The 16,214-nt window shown below is 34.1% G+C and overlaps 1 protein-coding gene and 1 long non-coding RNA gene across 10 annotated transcripts; both read left to right on the top strand.

Annotated features, from left to right (window-relative positions):
- The first annotated feature begins 1,941 nt into the window (after nt 1–1,941).
- On the top strand, nt 1,942–4,899 carry LOC107950341 (50S ribosomal protein L9). The gene is made up of 5 exons (XM_016885168.2): nt 1,942–2,257; nt 2,357–2,491; nt 3,463–3,567; nt 4,102–4,206; nt 4,531–4,899. Exons 1-5 carry the CDS (start codon nt 2,111–2,113, stop codon nt 4,693–4,695), a joined length of 657 nt encoding a protein of 218 aa, XP_016740657.2. The 5' UTR covers nt 1,942–2,110; the 3' UTR covers nt 4,696–4,899.
- An 835-nt stretch (nt 4,900–5,734) lies between these two features.
- On the top strand, nt 5,735–9,824 carry LOC107924337 (uncharacterized). Of its 9 annotated transcripts, none has more exons than XR_005900074.1 (5): nt 5,741–6,061; nt 6,171–6,642; nt 6,722–7,067; nt 7,154–7,265; nt 9,621–9,824. It is a non-coding gene; the product is annotated as an uncharacterized lncRNA (long non-coding RNA). The 9 variants fall into 9 exon arrangements; XR_005900073.1 differs by having other exon boundaries at nt 7,154–7,254; XR_005900076.1 differs by having other exon boundaries at nt 6,174–6,642; nt 7,154–7,254.
- Nucleotides 9,825–16,214: the final 6,390 nt, after the last annotated feature.

Here is a 16,214-nt window from a genome sequence, read left to right on the forward strand (position 1 = left end):
GAGCAAAAGAACAAACTAACTTCCGAAACATTAATATTTTAATTAATCTAAAAAAGAGAGTAAATGATCCTTCATTAGCAACACGAATAATAAAAGCAAGTAAACACATGGTCGGGGAAGAGAGAGTGATTGGCCGGAAAATCACGAGTTGCTTCACTTTCTACAGTTACGATTGAATGAGCCGCCGCCGCAAGGCGGAGGTGGTATTGGCTGATTGGACCCTGGAGTGCATTTGTCTGAACCCCTCCGCCCGCATGTGGAATCGGCGCGTAGAGCTCCCAAAAAACTAGCTTCACTTGATCCATCTGGAAATAATAGATTCGTTTCCATCTCCACCAACCCCTCGTCGTTCACCGCTGCTGCAAAACAATGATTGGTACACACCAACATCAGCATCACTATTACTAAAAATAAACCTCTCTTTTCATTGTAACCTCCCATTTTCTCTTCTTCTTCTCTGACAATAGAGTAAGTTGCATAGGTAGAAATGAGTATTATATATAGCGCAGCAGCAGCATATGTGAGGTTTTTCATTAATGATATAATTTCAAGTCTGGGTGTCCGCCCATATGGGTTGACTGCTGCTACTCTCTTTCAATTGAACAGTCTTTTTTTAACTCCGCGTTTGGACTTGTTCTGCTCCAATTGTAGGTTTGCTCTTACTGTGACATCATTTGAATAGGAAAGTGAAGTTCATACTCACCATTTTTGGATTTCAACAATCAAACAAACTCTGATTAGAGAATAGACGTGTAATTATATAAGCAAATGTCATCATTCATGTATTTAAAATATTTTGTTCTCAAACCATAAACTTATGTTCACACTGAGTGATGGACCTCTAATTTGTCTTCATTTCTTTTTAATTACGAGGAATTGAAACCCGTAAGAATCTTTTGTTGTTAGCTACGGGGAAATTAAAAACGGTTGTTGTAGTGAAAAACGTGATTAGATTCAAACATGTGCTCAAAATAAAAAAAAATAAGATTTCACCAACAAAATAATAATAATAAAATATGATATTTGTATAGCGGTGAACAAAACTCGATTCGATTCGTTTAAATTATTAAAGTCAACTCAAATATGTAATTCGAGTTTCGAGTTCAAATCGAGTTAAATTTTATAACTCGAATAATTTGAGTTATTCAAATAATATAGTAGTGTAAATATCCTTTTGGCCTTTGCCAAATTTGAAAAATGAGCAAATTGGTATCTCCCAATAAAAATTACAAAATATTCAAAAGTAATTTTTGAAAATTCAAAATATTTATAAATATTTTAAATTTTATATTTTTAAAAAATTTATAAAAATTTTAAAAAATTCTAAAAAATATATAAAGAATATTAAAATTTTAAAAGTTTTCTTGAATAATAATTGTGGGACCTTAAAGTTTATTATACTAAAATATTTAAAAATATTTTTAAATTTATGTGTTCTAAATTGAAATTAACTATATTATAACAAGATTTTTTTTAGTAAAACTGACTATTATTATTAATTGCAAGGCTCAAGGCAAAAGCTGTATCAGATAAGCCATAAAACGACAACATGAAAAGACAGGACAGCAAAACAAATAGGGAAACAGCTGTTAAAGCAGGTAATTAATGAGCTCCTAAAAACTACCAATCTAACACTATGTTTGGTTGGGTGTATTGGATTAGCCAATACACCCCTAATCCGTGGGCCCCACTTAAGCTCCTCTTAAACAGGTGTTTGGTTCAATGTATTGCCTAATACACCCCTAATACGTTACGCCCCTAATCCCCGAAATTCTCTGTTTTCTAATCCCTGGCTTCTCCTCAGTTTACATCCGTTTTATTTTTCACGCCCTAATTTGCCCTCTGTTCCCTGGGTCTGTCTCTCTTTATCTCCTTCATTGCTTGCTTCGCCTTCGGCCAGTAGCCCCAATTTCATGTCGAGCATGCCATAGAGAAAGGCAAGAAGAGGCTTTTAGCTTTTTCAGTCCACTCGAAAAACCCTAAACCCATCTGAGTTTCCCACCTCGCCGTGCGATCCATTTTCCCGCTCGCCGAGTTTCCCACTCGCCGTTAGCCGGCGATCCATTTTCCCGCCCCTCCGCCAAATCAGGTACTTGAAGTTAGGAAATTAATGGCTTATATCCAGTATGGAAGACATGCCCTTCGGCAAATTATCAAAGAAACGAATGTCCAGCAAAGCCATGATCGTTTGATGCAACCTCTGTTCTATGCTTGTCAAGGAATTAGATACAGAAAGTTGGATGTGATTCTTACGACGGTGAGTCATTTCGATCCAATAATCTTTTTCTTTTCTCAATTTTTTGTTGTTTCAGATTGCAAAATATCATTCACGTTTGCTTTTGCTTCCATTTTTTAGAGCATTGAGAAACTTGGCAAAGCTGGTGAGACTGTCAAAGTCGCTCCTGGTTATTTTCGCAATCATCTGATGCCGAAATTGCTTGCTGTTCCTAATATTGATAAGTTCGCTTATCTCATTAAGGAGCAGCGTAAGGTCGCTTTCTTCTCTCTTTTAGTTTGTGTTTGATGCTTGAAACATGTGTTCTTGCAATGCTGTTTGTTTATAAAAAGAAGTTTTTCAGTTGATATTAATCATAATCGTATTGTTAATTTACAAACAAATATGCATCAATTTGTTTTCCCTTAAACACACACATCTGTATGCATTACCTAAGTCTCTCATGAACCTTTTGTCATGACACGTTAAAGGAAAAACAAGCTTGACATAAAGGTAGAACGTTTTCAGTTTGTTGCTCGGATTATGGGGTAAGCTATGTTGGCTGGACTTGGGAGTGGATTTGGATATGTGAATGTGACCGATATGAGTATATGTTGCTTTTAAGGTTTTTTTCTTGTATTTGGAGGAGTATATCTCTATACTATGTCTGTATATGTATCAGACAAAAATATATTACGGAAATGAATAGTCCATCTAACATAGGGGGTGAGTGCTAGATACAATTAAGTGTTCGACACAAGTATACTTGTTTTTTCTAAGTTTTTCTGTATATTTAGAAGATCATACACATATTTATATCCGAATGTGTCTGACACAGGTTTTTTAGGAAAATGAAGAGTCTGAGTAACAGTGTTTTCATATTGCTGTTGGTTTTTGGTTAGATTTTGCTTGTTATGATATAAGTAATGCCTTTTCTTAGACATGTATTATCTGCTATTTCAGCCTTAAGGAGGAAACATGTCTCCAACTGCAAGTATATTAAATCTTGCGTTCTCTCTCACTCTCTCACTCTTATTGAGGATTCATATGTTGCGTATGGATATTAGATATTGATGAAGTAAAAATCCATTCCTTATTTCAGATGCACATTCTGCTTATGTAGTTTTGTCAAATTAAGTTACTGTTTTGAAAGTCTTTATTTGGTGGAGTCACTTCTGATATGTGGGATATTGTGCTTTTCATTTTCAGTTAAATGATAACTTACCAGTGGTATACTTCCTCATCAGATTTATCAACCGAAGGAAGAAGAGGTTCAAGTAGTTACAAAGAATGTGGAAGATAAGAGCAAAGTATATGAAAAGGCTGCATATCGTCTACTTAATGGCCGGCTGGTTAGTTCCCATCTATGAAGCCCTTAATTTCGTAAATGTTTTTTTCTGGTTTAAATGTCTGATACTTTATCTGCCTTCCTCCCAACACATGGAAATACACAAAAAACAGCCTCTCAACAATGTTTGTATGTGTGTGTTTTTAAAGGGTTTGGGGAAACAAGGTCAAGGTGTGTGGGACTGAAACATTGGACCTGCCTCTTCTATGGTTAGGCTAACAATAGTGGAACTAGGCATATGTGGGATAACAATGGTGTCAAATTTTAAATTAAGACTTGTTTAAATTCTTTTTTGGTACAAGCAAAGCTTACATTACATTCTAAGTGGGAGGAGGATGGGGTTTCACAAGGTTCAAACCCTAGATAGCATGCCAACACTTGAACCCACATACAACAAGTTGCCACTAGACTAGTCATAATTGATTCAACTTGTTAGTGGTGAATCTTTTTCAAAAGTTTGTTGAAGCTTGAAAACAGTAATTGTATTTATGTCAGGCTCTTTGTGGTACGAGTGTGTAACTTGTATTGCATTTTATAGGTATTGAGGAGATCTATCAATGTTGAAAAGTTTCGTGCCCAATCGACCAAAGATGACCCAATTGAATTGCGCTCACCTGTGACAAAAGATGAAATTGTTGCTGAGGTATGGCCATGATATTTATTGATAGTAATAGTTTCTCTCACGTCACTACAATAGACAATCTCCTTGTGTTATATGCTATGTTATTCGGACTCTTATTTTTCTGAAGTATTTATGTTCGACGCGTATTTAGATATGTACATGGTTATATCCTCCAAATATGTGAGTAAACTTGGAGCAAATTGAATAAACCCATGTCAAACACTCGCTTCAAGTCCAAGTGACATAGCTTAATCATAAAACGTTTAAGATGTGGACTTGAAATGTTATGATTTTGTTATTTCCATTTACGCACTCGATTAATCTCCTCCTTTTATTCCATTTCAGGTTGGAAGGCAGCTTTGCGTTCAAATTGATCCTAAAAATCTGCACCTTCCAACACCTTTGGAAACATTTGGACTGTTTGATGTGCAATTGCGGATGCCAAAATCCATACCGCTCCCAGAAGGAAGGTATAATTGGATGCTTAAAGTTAAAATCCAAGGTAAATAAACGGACAAGAGGAAATAGGAGGTTGACTGAAAAGAGCTTTCAAGCTTGAGGAACCGTCTTCTTTTCGAATTAGCTTGAGAATGGAATGATAGGAATCAAATGTTGGATGATTATTGACCTTTGTTGTCTGATTATGCTATTTACCATCTGTTCCAACTCTTTGTTTTACCAAAAAAGAGTAATAATTTCAAATTTTTAACTAAATCACAATACCGAACTAAACGTGCGCGCGAGACGAATATTTAACGTCTCCAAATTCATCAAAATAACAACTTTTATATCTGCACTTTTTAAGTAGACATCCTTAAAAAGATTAATTGTTAGAATCAATTTTTGGGTAAAATCATTTTGAATTCAAGCTGAGTTTATTTGAATCACGGCTATTGTTATCGGGATTTATTCGATTCAACAAATTTACGCGTATAAAACTTCTACGTTCACTCTGCACCACTTGCATCTTATTATTATTTAGTACACTTACAGTCCAATTTCACAAACAAAGCTCTATCGATTTTTTTTTATTTTAAAAAAAAACATATGAATTAAGAAAACTTAATGATTTATTAACCCCAATATGAAATTAAAAAACTTCATTATTAACACACCAAATAAATAGTCATGCATAAAACTTTATGTTACATCTGTATCTAAACTTGTATAATTATATAATGTGAAAATTTATTATAAATTATAAATTATATATTTTAATTAAAATATATTTAATAATAATTATGTTAAAATATGATTAAATTATTTATTACTGATAATAATAATCTTATTAAAATTTAAATAACAATAACAATAATCATTTACCAAAACAATTTTATGCTAAGGGTATTCTAGTCATTTTAGTTTTTTCCATTATGCTATTACACCTCTATTCCATTCAACCAAACACAAGATTACTATTACGCCTCTATTCCATTACATTCAACCAAACAGTGGATTAGCTATTACACCTCTAATCCAATACACCTCTAATCCCAATACACCTCTAATCCAATACACCTCTAATCCAATACAGCGAACCAAACGCACCCTAAAAGAAATGCAGAAAGAAAGGAAACGTCTTGAGCCAAACCTCTCCATTTTCAAAATATCAGCCAAACCTCTCTCCAAAATGGAACTAAGTAAAGGAGAGGGCAAAAGCTTTGAACACAAACACTGGAGATTCATCGAACCTTCTCCATTTTCAAAGCAAACAAGAGGAACCTTAGAGATGCTGGATCCAAGTCAAACGGTCTTCCATCGCTATCTTCTTCACTGAAGCAGGCACGCCATTAACCCATCCACCGCAAATCTGCCTTCTTCGGTCTTCCAACGCAAGAGTATGAGCTACTCCGTTAACCATTCCGGGCACAAAAAGGTAAGATACCTCATCACGATGCAAACCCATTTTACAAATATGATGAGTAATCGGCCTAAGAACCGATTTGTCTTCCCCTTTCTTCTTAATACTATTGATAACGGACAAGGAGTCACCTTCCACGACCAGAGCTTAGTGCTCTTTCACAAGCCAGAGCTTCTGCTACAAAAGCGTCAGCAACTTCTTCGATTAGATAAGTTTCTGCTCCTACGATTTCTCCTGTAAAATCTCTAGCTAAAACTTCTGTTGTAGTGATTTTGTCTTCTTTTTGGAAAGCCACATCAAAGTTTATCTTGATAACTCCATCGTCTAGGGGTCTCCACAGATCCTTCACCATAACTTTAAGAGAAGGACGGAGATTCTCTTGATTAAGTTTGAGCTCTTGTTCATAACCTCGAATAAACCCTACAAACTCTGGCAAAGAAAATTTGACCCCTTCATGGATTAGTTTATTTTTGCAATACCATAGCCCCAAACGGAAATAGAAATGATACGTTTTTGTTGTTCATCTGCTGCAGAAAATGTTTTAGCAAATCGACTCTTACAACACAACGAAGTTTCCAGTGGTGGAATCTTTACTTGTAAGGAAGCCCGCACACACTGTAAGGTATCACAGGACCATACCAAATGATCTAAATCCTCCATATCTGTCTTATACAGAGGGCAAGCGACTTCCACACTCAACGTTCGGCGCGCCAGATTACCAAAGTGGGGCAACAGATCATTAAACAGCCTCCAGATATGGATTTTAATTTTTTGTGGAATATTCAGTGACCATAAGGCTTTGTAAAATTCTTTGTAATCATCAATAGTAGAGGAAGTGTGCGTGTTGTATTGTAAATGAGCTGTAGTTAAGACTCGATAGCCACTCTTAACAGTGTATTCTCCTAAACCTTTGTGTTTCCAAACCAGCATATCCTCCGAGCTACTTCCAGAAATCGGAATAGAAAAGATTCGAGCTGTTATATCTTCATCAACTAAATAATGAACCAACTCTCTATTCCAGGTATTAGATTCTGTTTCAATTAGCTGATTAACAGTCGTCCAAGTAGGCCTAATCTCCTGAAGAAACTCTGTTATTCTCTCTTCCAGGTAGCCAAAGATCATTCCAAATATTGATGCGAGCACCACTGCCAACCCTCCACACAATCTCTTCCACAATCAACTCCCTAGCACTGCAAATACTTCTCCAGGTAAAAGAAGGGTAAGAACTAATTTCGCAGATAGTATATCAGAAAACGATAAATAACTAGCTTTTAAAACTCTGGCTAATAAACAATGAGGCTGAGATAAAATACGCCAAATCTGTTTTGCCAATAAGGCCTTATTAAACAAAAACAAGTTTTTAAAACCTAACCTACCAATGCACTTTGGTTTGCATAACTTATCCCAACTGCTCCAATGAATTCCCTTTGACGTCCTATTGTTAGACCATCAAAACTTATTCATAATTCTTGCAAAAGAAAACATTACATGGCATAAAGCGGGGTTGCCTGCAAAATCGAGACCTCTTTACTCCCCATTGACAGATAACGCAAACTTCACCCTTCAACTCTTTTTTTGAACCTATCAACAAAATTAGGAAAAGCTCATGTTTTTCTTCGACCCACCATCATGGGCAAACCTAGATATTTCTCAGGATTTGTAGCCACTCGGACTCTTAATAAGTTGTTAATGTCTTCCTTGACATTTGAGTTCACATTAGCCTGGAAATAGATAAGATGTAATATTTTGATTTTGGGCTTAGTCGGAATAGTGGTTTCGTAACCACAAAATTTAAGATAGAAATAATTATTTTATGATTATTTTAAAGTCTATGATATGATTGCATGATTGTGCGAAAATTTCGTGATGAAATTTTATGCATAAAGTGTTTAAATTGAAATTAGGGACTAAATTAATTAATTTATAAAACTTACATTTTAGAAGTTTTTAGTATGAAATTGTTTTGAAATATTAATTAGGAGGTCTTAAATAATAATTTTTATCAATTTCTAAATTTATGGATAAAAATTGGACATAGATGAAATTTTTGGAAAGTTTAGTAGTAAGGGTATTTTGGTCATTTAAGGGTAAAATGAATTAAAATATAAAATTAAAAGTCAATTTTGCTCATCTTCAACTCCATGGCCGAATATGGCAAGGAGAAACTATGGTTAGGGTTTTGCAAGCTTCTAAGCTCGATTGTAAGTCCGTTCTAGCGTTGTTTTTAATGATTTTTACGTTTTTGGAGTCCCAGTAGCTCGATTTAGCTTATGCTAGCAATAATTTAATCTAGGGTTTATATTTGAAAAAATATCCATAGGTAAAATTTGTATATTTTGGTGTTTTATGATAGAATATAAGGTTTTAAATAATGTTAAATAACTTGTGCTACTCGGTTTTAAGTAAAAACGAGCAAAAGGGCTTAATCGGTAAAAATACCTAATAGTCATAAGTGCATGTTAGAGTGAGAATTTGATGTTGCCATAGAAGGAAAAAATGATCAGCATGTCATAAAACATAAGAAAATAGGCTGAAGTTTAATTTATGAGCTTTGGGGCAAAAGTGTAAATATGTAAAAATTTAGGGGTAAAATTTTAATTTTTTTAAAATATGATTTTAGGCCAATTTGAATAATGTGAGTCCTAATTAGACTATATTTTAAATGATAGAGTAAGGAAAATTGAAATTCGGGTTAAAATGGGAAAAATATTGTGTTGTGGACGAAATGGTAAAAGTAGTCATTTTCGCATACGAGGTAAGTTTATGTGTAAATGTACTAACATAATTGTTATTTTAAGCAATTTAATGTTGTTTATATGATATGATGCTGATTATTATCATGAAATATTATGCTTTGTGGTTATTTTCGAATAAAATGTAAATTATGTATATTAATTGTTAAATATAAAGTACTATCGAGTATTGGTTTCGGTATTTTACGAAAGATGGCAAGGAGATGTGTTCGAGGAAAATCCCGTTTGAACCTTAGGAATAGATTAGGATAAAAGTGACATGTCACTAGGATGGTTGAGCATTCGAACTCGTTGAGTTGAGTCCGAGTTCACTTATGGATGCGAATGTTCGAATTCGTTGAGTTGAGTTCGAGTTCGAGAGATGTAACTAGGCATCCGAGCTCGTTGAGTTGATTCCGAGTTCACTTATGGATGCGAACGCCCGAGCTCGTTGAGTTGAGTTCGAGTTTGCTAATGGGCGGGTTACATGGTAGCTTGGCTATATATGTGTCACTTATGTGCAAACTTTCCATGTATCCGAATTATATTTCGATGTGTTAATCGGGTAAAGTTCTACTGAAATGGAGGAATACTCAAGATAAAAGGAATGTATTGTTAAGTGTTGTGAAATGGGTACTTTGAACAGGTATGTACTTAACCCTCGGGTTGAAAAATCGATATAACAACAATATGGTAAAATGATAAATGAAAATGTGATATGAATGTCTTGGTGATGATTATGCAAATGATTTTTATGTTTGCTTATATGGTTATGTTACTTGCTATTTGCATGTAAACTTATTAAGCATTTATGCTTACTCTTTTTTTTTCATTTTTTGTAGTTTTGACAAGCCAGCTTGAAAATTGGGAACGGTCGGAGGCTCGCTCACACTATTCGTATACCATCTTGGCATAATAGCTTGTATATTTTGAGTATGGCATGTATAACATTATAATCATTTTATATATATGGTCTTATGATATGGTTATTGAGTGGTATGAAAATTCTTGGTAATGATTAGCCATTGGAATGGCTAATCATGATCATATTTGGTGTTATGTATGTCAAATTAGTAGCTAATTCATGAAAATCATGAAATAGGTAAAATTTACCATAAAATAGATTCAGATAGTAGTAGTGACGTGAATTTGAAAAATCACTAAAAATAATAAAAATGAAATTAAATAATGAATAAGTTATGGAATCGAAGCTTGATGAGTTTATTTTCATATGGAAGAAGCGAAATAGGTATGAGCTATATTTTATGAGATGTTTAAATTTTTGTGAAACAGAGCCAGAGCGATTTCTGGATTCCTTATTCTGACTTTGTAAATTCACCATAAATTTTACAAAGATAATTAGAAGTCATGTTTTATATGTACAGATTCATTATTGAGTCTAGTTTTATTAGAGACAAACGGCATAGTCATTGAAGCTCTGTACAGGGAGATATCTGATTTGTAATACATAGAGGTCAGAGTAGTTGAATCCTGAAACAGGGGAGTTTTTAACTAATAAACTGTACTAATTGGCCCGACCAAAAATTCTAGAAAAAAATTAGTAGATAGATATATGAGTCTAGTTTCAGGAAAAATTTACGGAATTGGATTTTGAGTTTCAGAACTCGAGATACGATTTTTAAAGCGACTGTGATGCAGTTAGCCAGCTTGTCTGGAAATTTTAAAATGAATTGTATGAGCTGTTTAAGTAATGAATTAAGTCCATTAACACCTTGTGTTCGACTCCGGCGACGGTCTCGGGTACGGGGCGTCACATAAGAGGCTTGTCGAAATTCACTCGCTGACCCGAGACCATCTCATATTCCCTAATGATATCTCGAAACACTCTTAGCCCTTCACACGATGCATCACCAAAAATGATACAATCATCAACAAAAAATGAATGATTAACAGCCAATTTCTCCCTACCAACAATTGCACCCATCATCCAACCTTTCTTTTTAACATCCTGAATCAGTGTAGAGAAACTTTCAGCACAAATCAGAAACAGATAGGAACTGAGAGGATCTCCTTGTCTTAAGCCTCTTGAAGGAGAAAACTATTCACCATTGATTCCATTAAGATTAACAGAATAGGAAACAGAACATACGAGTCTCATAATGAGGACAATCCAATCCTCATGGAAGCCGAAGTGCTTCATCATACCTGCCAAAATATCCCATTCAACCTGGCATACGCTTTACTCATATCGAGTTTAAACACAAAGTTCCCTCTCTTGCCACTCTTCTTCATTTTGAGAGAATGAAGAACCTCATAAGCGATCAACACATTATCTGAAATAAGTCTTCCTGGGATTAAAGCCCCTTGAGCTTCATTAATGCAGCTACCCAAAATAGAACTCATACGAATTACCAATACTTTTGCAATAATTTTGTAAACAACGTTACAAAGGTTTATAGGTCTGAATTGTGACATATTTTTTGGTTTATCAACCTTGGGAACCAAGATAATATGTGCTTTATTAATATCCCCTACTTTATACTGACCATTAAGAATAGATAAGCAATAACGGGAAATCTCTGGTCCAACAATATGCCAGTACCTTTGAAAAAAAATTGCGGGGAATCCATCAACGCCGAGTGCTTTTAGGGGCGCCATCATCTTAATAGCATAAGCGATATCTTCCTCAGTAAACTGTCTTAGCAACATGTCATTCATGCTAGCAGTAACTTTTTTCTCCATTATACTAAATAACTACTCATCCAAACCAATATCAGAAGCTGAAAAAAGATTTTTAAAATAACCCGAGGTAATCTTTATAATCTCTTTTGTCGATGTAGTCCTTCCTTCACTCTTATCTTCTAGCTCAGAAATTCGCCTCTGAAACTGCTGTTGAACTTCTATTTTATGAAAGTAACTTGTATTACGATCACCATTCTTAAGCCAGTAGGCTCGGGCGCGTTGCTCTCAAAATAACTCTTCTTTATCTGCCTCCAAATTAAGCCCTAATTGAACCTCCATGATTTTAGCAAAAATCTCATCCGAAAGATTCTGATTATAAAGGTAAGATAATCTGTCTTTTAGATCAACTCGATTTCTCTTCACCTTCCTACTTCTGGCTTTACTACAACTTTGCATATGGCGACCCATGCTCTCAAGTCTACTCGGTATACTTCCAGTAGCATCTTTCCACCAGCTTTTAACCATCTCCTCAAAGGAACTTTCTAAACACCATTTAGCCTCAAATCGAAACATTGTTGCACTATAATATTAATCATTCCGTCTTACTCCCATAGTATCAAGAAGAATGGGACAATGATCAGAAAATGAATGACTCAAATGTTCAACCTGATAACTCATGTAAAATCCACCCAATCTATCGTAGTCACCCCACGATCTAGACGCTCTTTAATATTTGTAGATATGAATCTTCCTCTCTCCTATGTGAACCACCGACCTATAAATCCTAAATCGTTGAGGCTACAGTCCTTTAATGCTGCACGAAACTCCATCATCTGACGTTCTGATCTAAGATGACCTCCTTTCTTTTTGTAAGAATTTACAATTTCGTCGAAATTCTCCAATACAACCCAAGGAGTAGAATGGTCGTAGCTTAGCTTCCTAAGTAAGCTCTAAGAATCCCCTCTACATCTTTCATCCGGATTCTCATAAAACCCCGTTAATCACCAAGTGTCACTGCCTTCATTATCATGAATCTCAACGTCAATATGGAAAGAGGAGAAACTCTTAAGTCTGATCAAAAAATTCCCTTTCCAACCCAATGATAACCGTTCTTTAGAACTTATCGCCCCAATATCAATTCCATTTTCAAAACCGCACTTCAACTTGACCAACTCCATTTTTTTTAACTTAATTTTGTCTCCATAAGAAACAAAATTCGAGGATTAATGGCTCTCAACTTATTTCTGATCCTCTTTACAGTTCGTGATCTCCTTAAACCACGAACGTTCCAGCTTAGTATTTTCATTGTGCCCGGCTGCTCTGGTCACTAGAGCTAGCTGATAAGTCCAAGGAGCCATTTCCAGTATTAGAACCCATAAGAACAAGGGGGCCTTTCACTATTCGTTGTCTCTTCTTTCCTTCTAATGTGGTAATAGGGTCATTTTCCTCTTCTGAGACCAAATCCATAGGCCCATACTCCAGCCCATCATTTTGCACGCCACCTTTCCTCCAATTATGCTCTTAACTTTGCCAATTAGGGATATGTTGTTGATTAGATCCCAATTGATTTAAATTGGTATTTGACATCTAGCTCCCCATATTACCCCTTAATTTTTTCCCTGTATCATTCCCCTCATTTAATAAAATACTTTGATTGAGACTTTCCAAATTTCCAGTGTTGCACTGTAAACCATCAGCATCACGTAACCACCTGCTCACCAACATGTTCTGACGCTTAGGCACTGCACGCAGTGATAAGTCCCAGCCAAAAATAATTTTTGATGGCTCGATTCTTAACCGATAAGGACAGTAGCTTTCACCATTCCCCAAACTTCCACAAATAAAACAAAATAGACTTAGTTTTTCGTACATAAATTGAGCATAAACAATCATAGCTTTTCTAATCTGGATCTTCTTCTTACGTTTCAACGGGGCAGATACATCCAAACAAACACGAATGCGCATATATTTCTTGTGGCCCAAAGTCGGTATTGAAGTATCATAATCAAGAAATTTACCACAAAAATCACCGAACTGTTTAGCCATCATTTCAGTCATGGACCCTGGGGGTAATTCATGGACTTGTATCCAAAACTCAGTAAAATTTAACGCCAATGTTGCTAGATTTTCTCCAATTGAAAGCCTTTGAATTATAAGCAAATGGTTATTAAAGAACCACGGTGTTCCAGCAATTACGCTATGGATGTCAACCTCATGAAAAAATTGAAAGAGATACCTTTTTTCTCCTAGATCCGTAATGCAAATCCCTCCAATAAGGTGCTAGAGATCAGCCATAGAGTTACGCAGTGAAGGAAAATGGACAACACTATCTGTTAGACAACGTCTCATCAGACAGAATTAATAAGATCTTTCCACCACCACACCTTCCTTTTGAAATGCTTCTTCCTCTTTATCTAATAGACTCAGATTCGCCAACTCTTCTTCCATAAGCGATTCAGTAGCCCCCACCAGAACAAAAATGTAAAGGAAGAAAACGAAACCAGAATCAGAAGGAGAAAATAGAAAAGGAGACAGGAAGTAAAAGAAAACCGTGCCAAAAGGCAGACAGAGAATCCGTGCCAACAGGTAGACTCAGTCCAGAGACAAATTTTGTTATATTGTAATAAGATTTTAATTTGACATGTTTAATTTTTTAATTTAATTTGAAAAATTTCTCTTGCTTCGACTCAACTCGAATTTCATTTCACTCAACTCCATTTGAAAAAAATTCAAATTGAGTTAAGATGATAAAATAGGATTAATCAACTCGATTAACTTGAAATTTTTTCACTCGATTCAATCAAACGCTCACCACTATATTTGTATTTATTATTATAAATTATTAAAAAACATATTTAAATTAAATAATAAATAATAAATAACATTTATGTTAAATTATAATAAAACATATATTTATATTGAAACTAAATGTACAAAAATATTTATATTATATTTATATTAAATAATAATTAAAATCATTATTACACTAAAAAATATTATAATTGAAGGGGTAAAATAAGAAGTCCATTATTTATTGGAGGTTCAGTCAACTTTAGTGATTAAAAAGTCAACCGTATGTTATCCAAACAAACAACCTTCCAATTAATTTGTTTCAATTGCTAAACTTTTTTTTTCCTAAAGATGCTAACACATTGGAGCATGTTCAAAATATACAACACTAAATTTAGTAAAAGGATTTAATATTAGTAAACATAATATAAATTAATCTGGTTTTTCTATCATCTTAATCATTAGTCCGGACTTTAAATACTGGCTTAAATTTGATATGTGTACGGATAATTTTGATCTTTTGTATTAAGAAAAAGAAATATCACTCTCATATTTGATTAACATGGTCTTTTTTAACACATCAAAGTCAAATTATCTATGTAAACATATATGTTATGTTTTACAATTTGATCTACGTGTTTCAAGTATTATCTACATAAGATCTGAATTAGTATTTAACGTCTAAATTGATGATTAGATTGAAAAATCTAATTGATAGAACGTCTTTTAAAATTTAACTAACAAATTGAGAGTCTTAGCTTTGATAAAGCTATGGCACTTTTTTGGGCAGAAAATAAATACTACAAAATGCTCTTCAATCTTTCTAAAATAAATAAATAAATATACAAATAAAGTGAGGAAGATTAGGTGAGGGTGAAAAACAGTGGGGGTTATAAATTGAAGATTGAATTGAAATGTTGAGTAAATTACACCAACAGTCACTCAATTTTGGGGTAGCTAACAAAACAATCACTTAGGTTTCATTTCAGCCACTCAACTTTTGAAAAATGAGAAAATAATCCTTTGTGTCGTTTTCTGTTACAGAAGTAACGACAGTGACTGTAATAGCCCGATTTAGACCCTAATAGGAACGGTGGTTTGGGACTACAAATTCGAGCCGGAAAAATATTTTAAAATTATTTTACGTGTTTATTTTGTGTGAATTTATATTTGTGAAATTTTCGTGAATTAATTTCGTAGTTTAGGTGTCTGATTAAATAAAAGGACTTAAATCGCGTAAATTGAAAATTTGGTAGTTTAATTTATAAAGGGCCAAATTGTTAGTGGCTTTTAAGGATGAGGGATTTATGTTGTAAATAACCTATAAAGATATTAGTGGGACGGTCAAAGACTTATAATATGTGGTTTTTAATATTAAATTATTAAGGTTATAAAAGTAAGTTAATTATTAAAGCATATATATGATATAATATCATAAAATAAACTATGTTTTTCATTCTCTCTTGCACTGAATATAAAAAAAATAAAAATGAAAGATATGTTTTAGATTAACATATTTTGTATTGGATTTTTTGATGATTTTGAGTAATTAGGACTTAATTGCAAAAATAATAATTTGGGGGACTAAAATGTGAAATTAATAAATTATAAGGGCTTGTATGGACATGGGTAATATTCAGCCTAGCTTGGGTGTGGAGAAATTTGATGTGTTTTGTGTTTTGTGCAATAGGGACTAAATTGTAAAAATTATAAATGTCAGGGGTAAAATGGTAATTTACCCATTTATGTGTTTTTGGACTAAATTGAATGAAAATATGTTTGAATGAGCTTAATTTGAATATGTTTAAATCAAGAACCAAATGAATCAGATTTGGATCGGGGAAAAACGAAAGTTGTCGACTAGCAGCCCTTTCCCGTTTTACAACGTCCGAGGTAGGTTTATAAGCAAATAGACATGTTTATTGGTAACTTAATGTTATATTTACTTGCTGTTTTGAAATGTTAGAAACTAAATATATTATAGCCGAATGTGATTGAATGTG

Source organism: Gossypium hirsutum, chromosome A08 (assembly GCF_007990345.1).
Source record: "Gossypium hirsutum isolate 1008001.06 chromosome A08, Gossypium_hirsutum_v2.1, whole genome shotgun sequence".
NCBI lineage: Eukaryota > Viridiplantae > Streptophyta > Magnoliopsida > Malvales > Malvaceae > Gossypium > Gossypium hirsutum.

What these genes read in the sequence shown, in the direction of transcription:
- LOC107950341 (XM_016885168.2), top strand. Translation starts at nt 2,111, where the DNA reads ATGGCTTATATCCAGTATGGAAGACATGCCCTTCGGCAAATTATCAAA. An exon ending in TGGATGTGATTCTTACGACG is followed by an intron (nt 2,258 to 2,356) that starts GTGAGTCATTTC and finishes TCCATTTTTTAG; the next exon opens with AGCATTGAGAAACTTGGCAA. An exon ending in TCATTAAGGAGCAGCGTAAG is followed by an intron (nt 2,492 to 3,462) that starts GTCGCTTTCTTC and finishes CTTCCTCATCAG; the next exon opens with ATTTATCAACCGAAGGAAGA.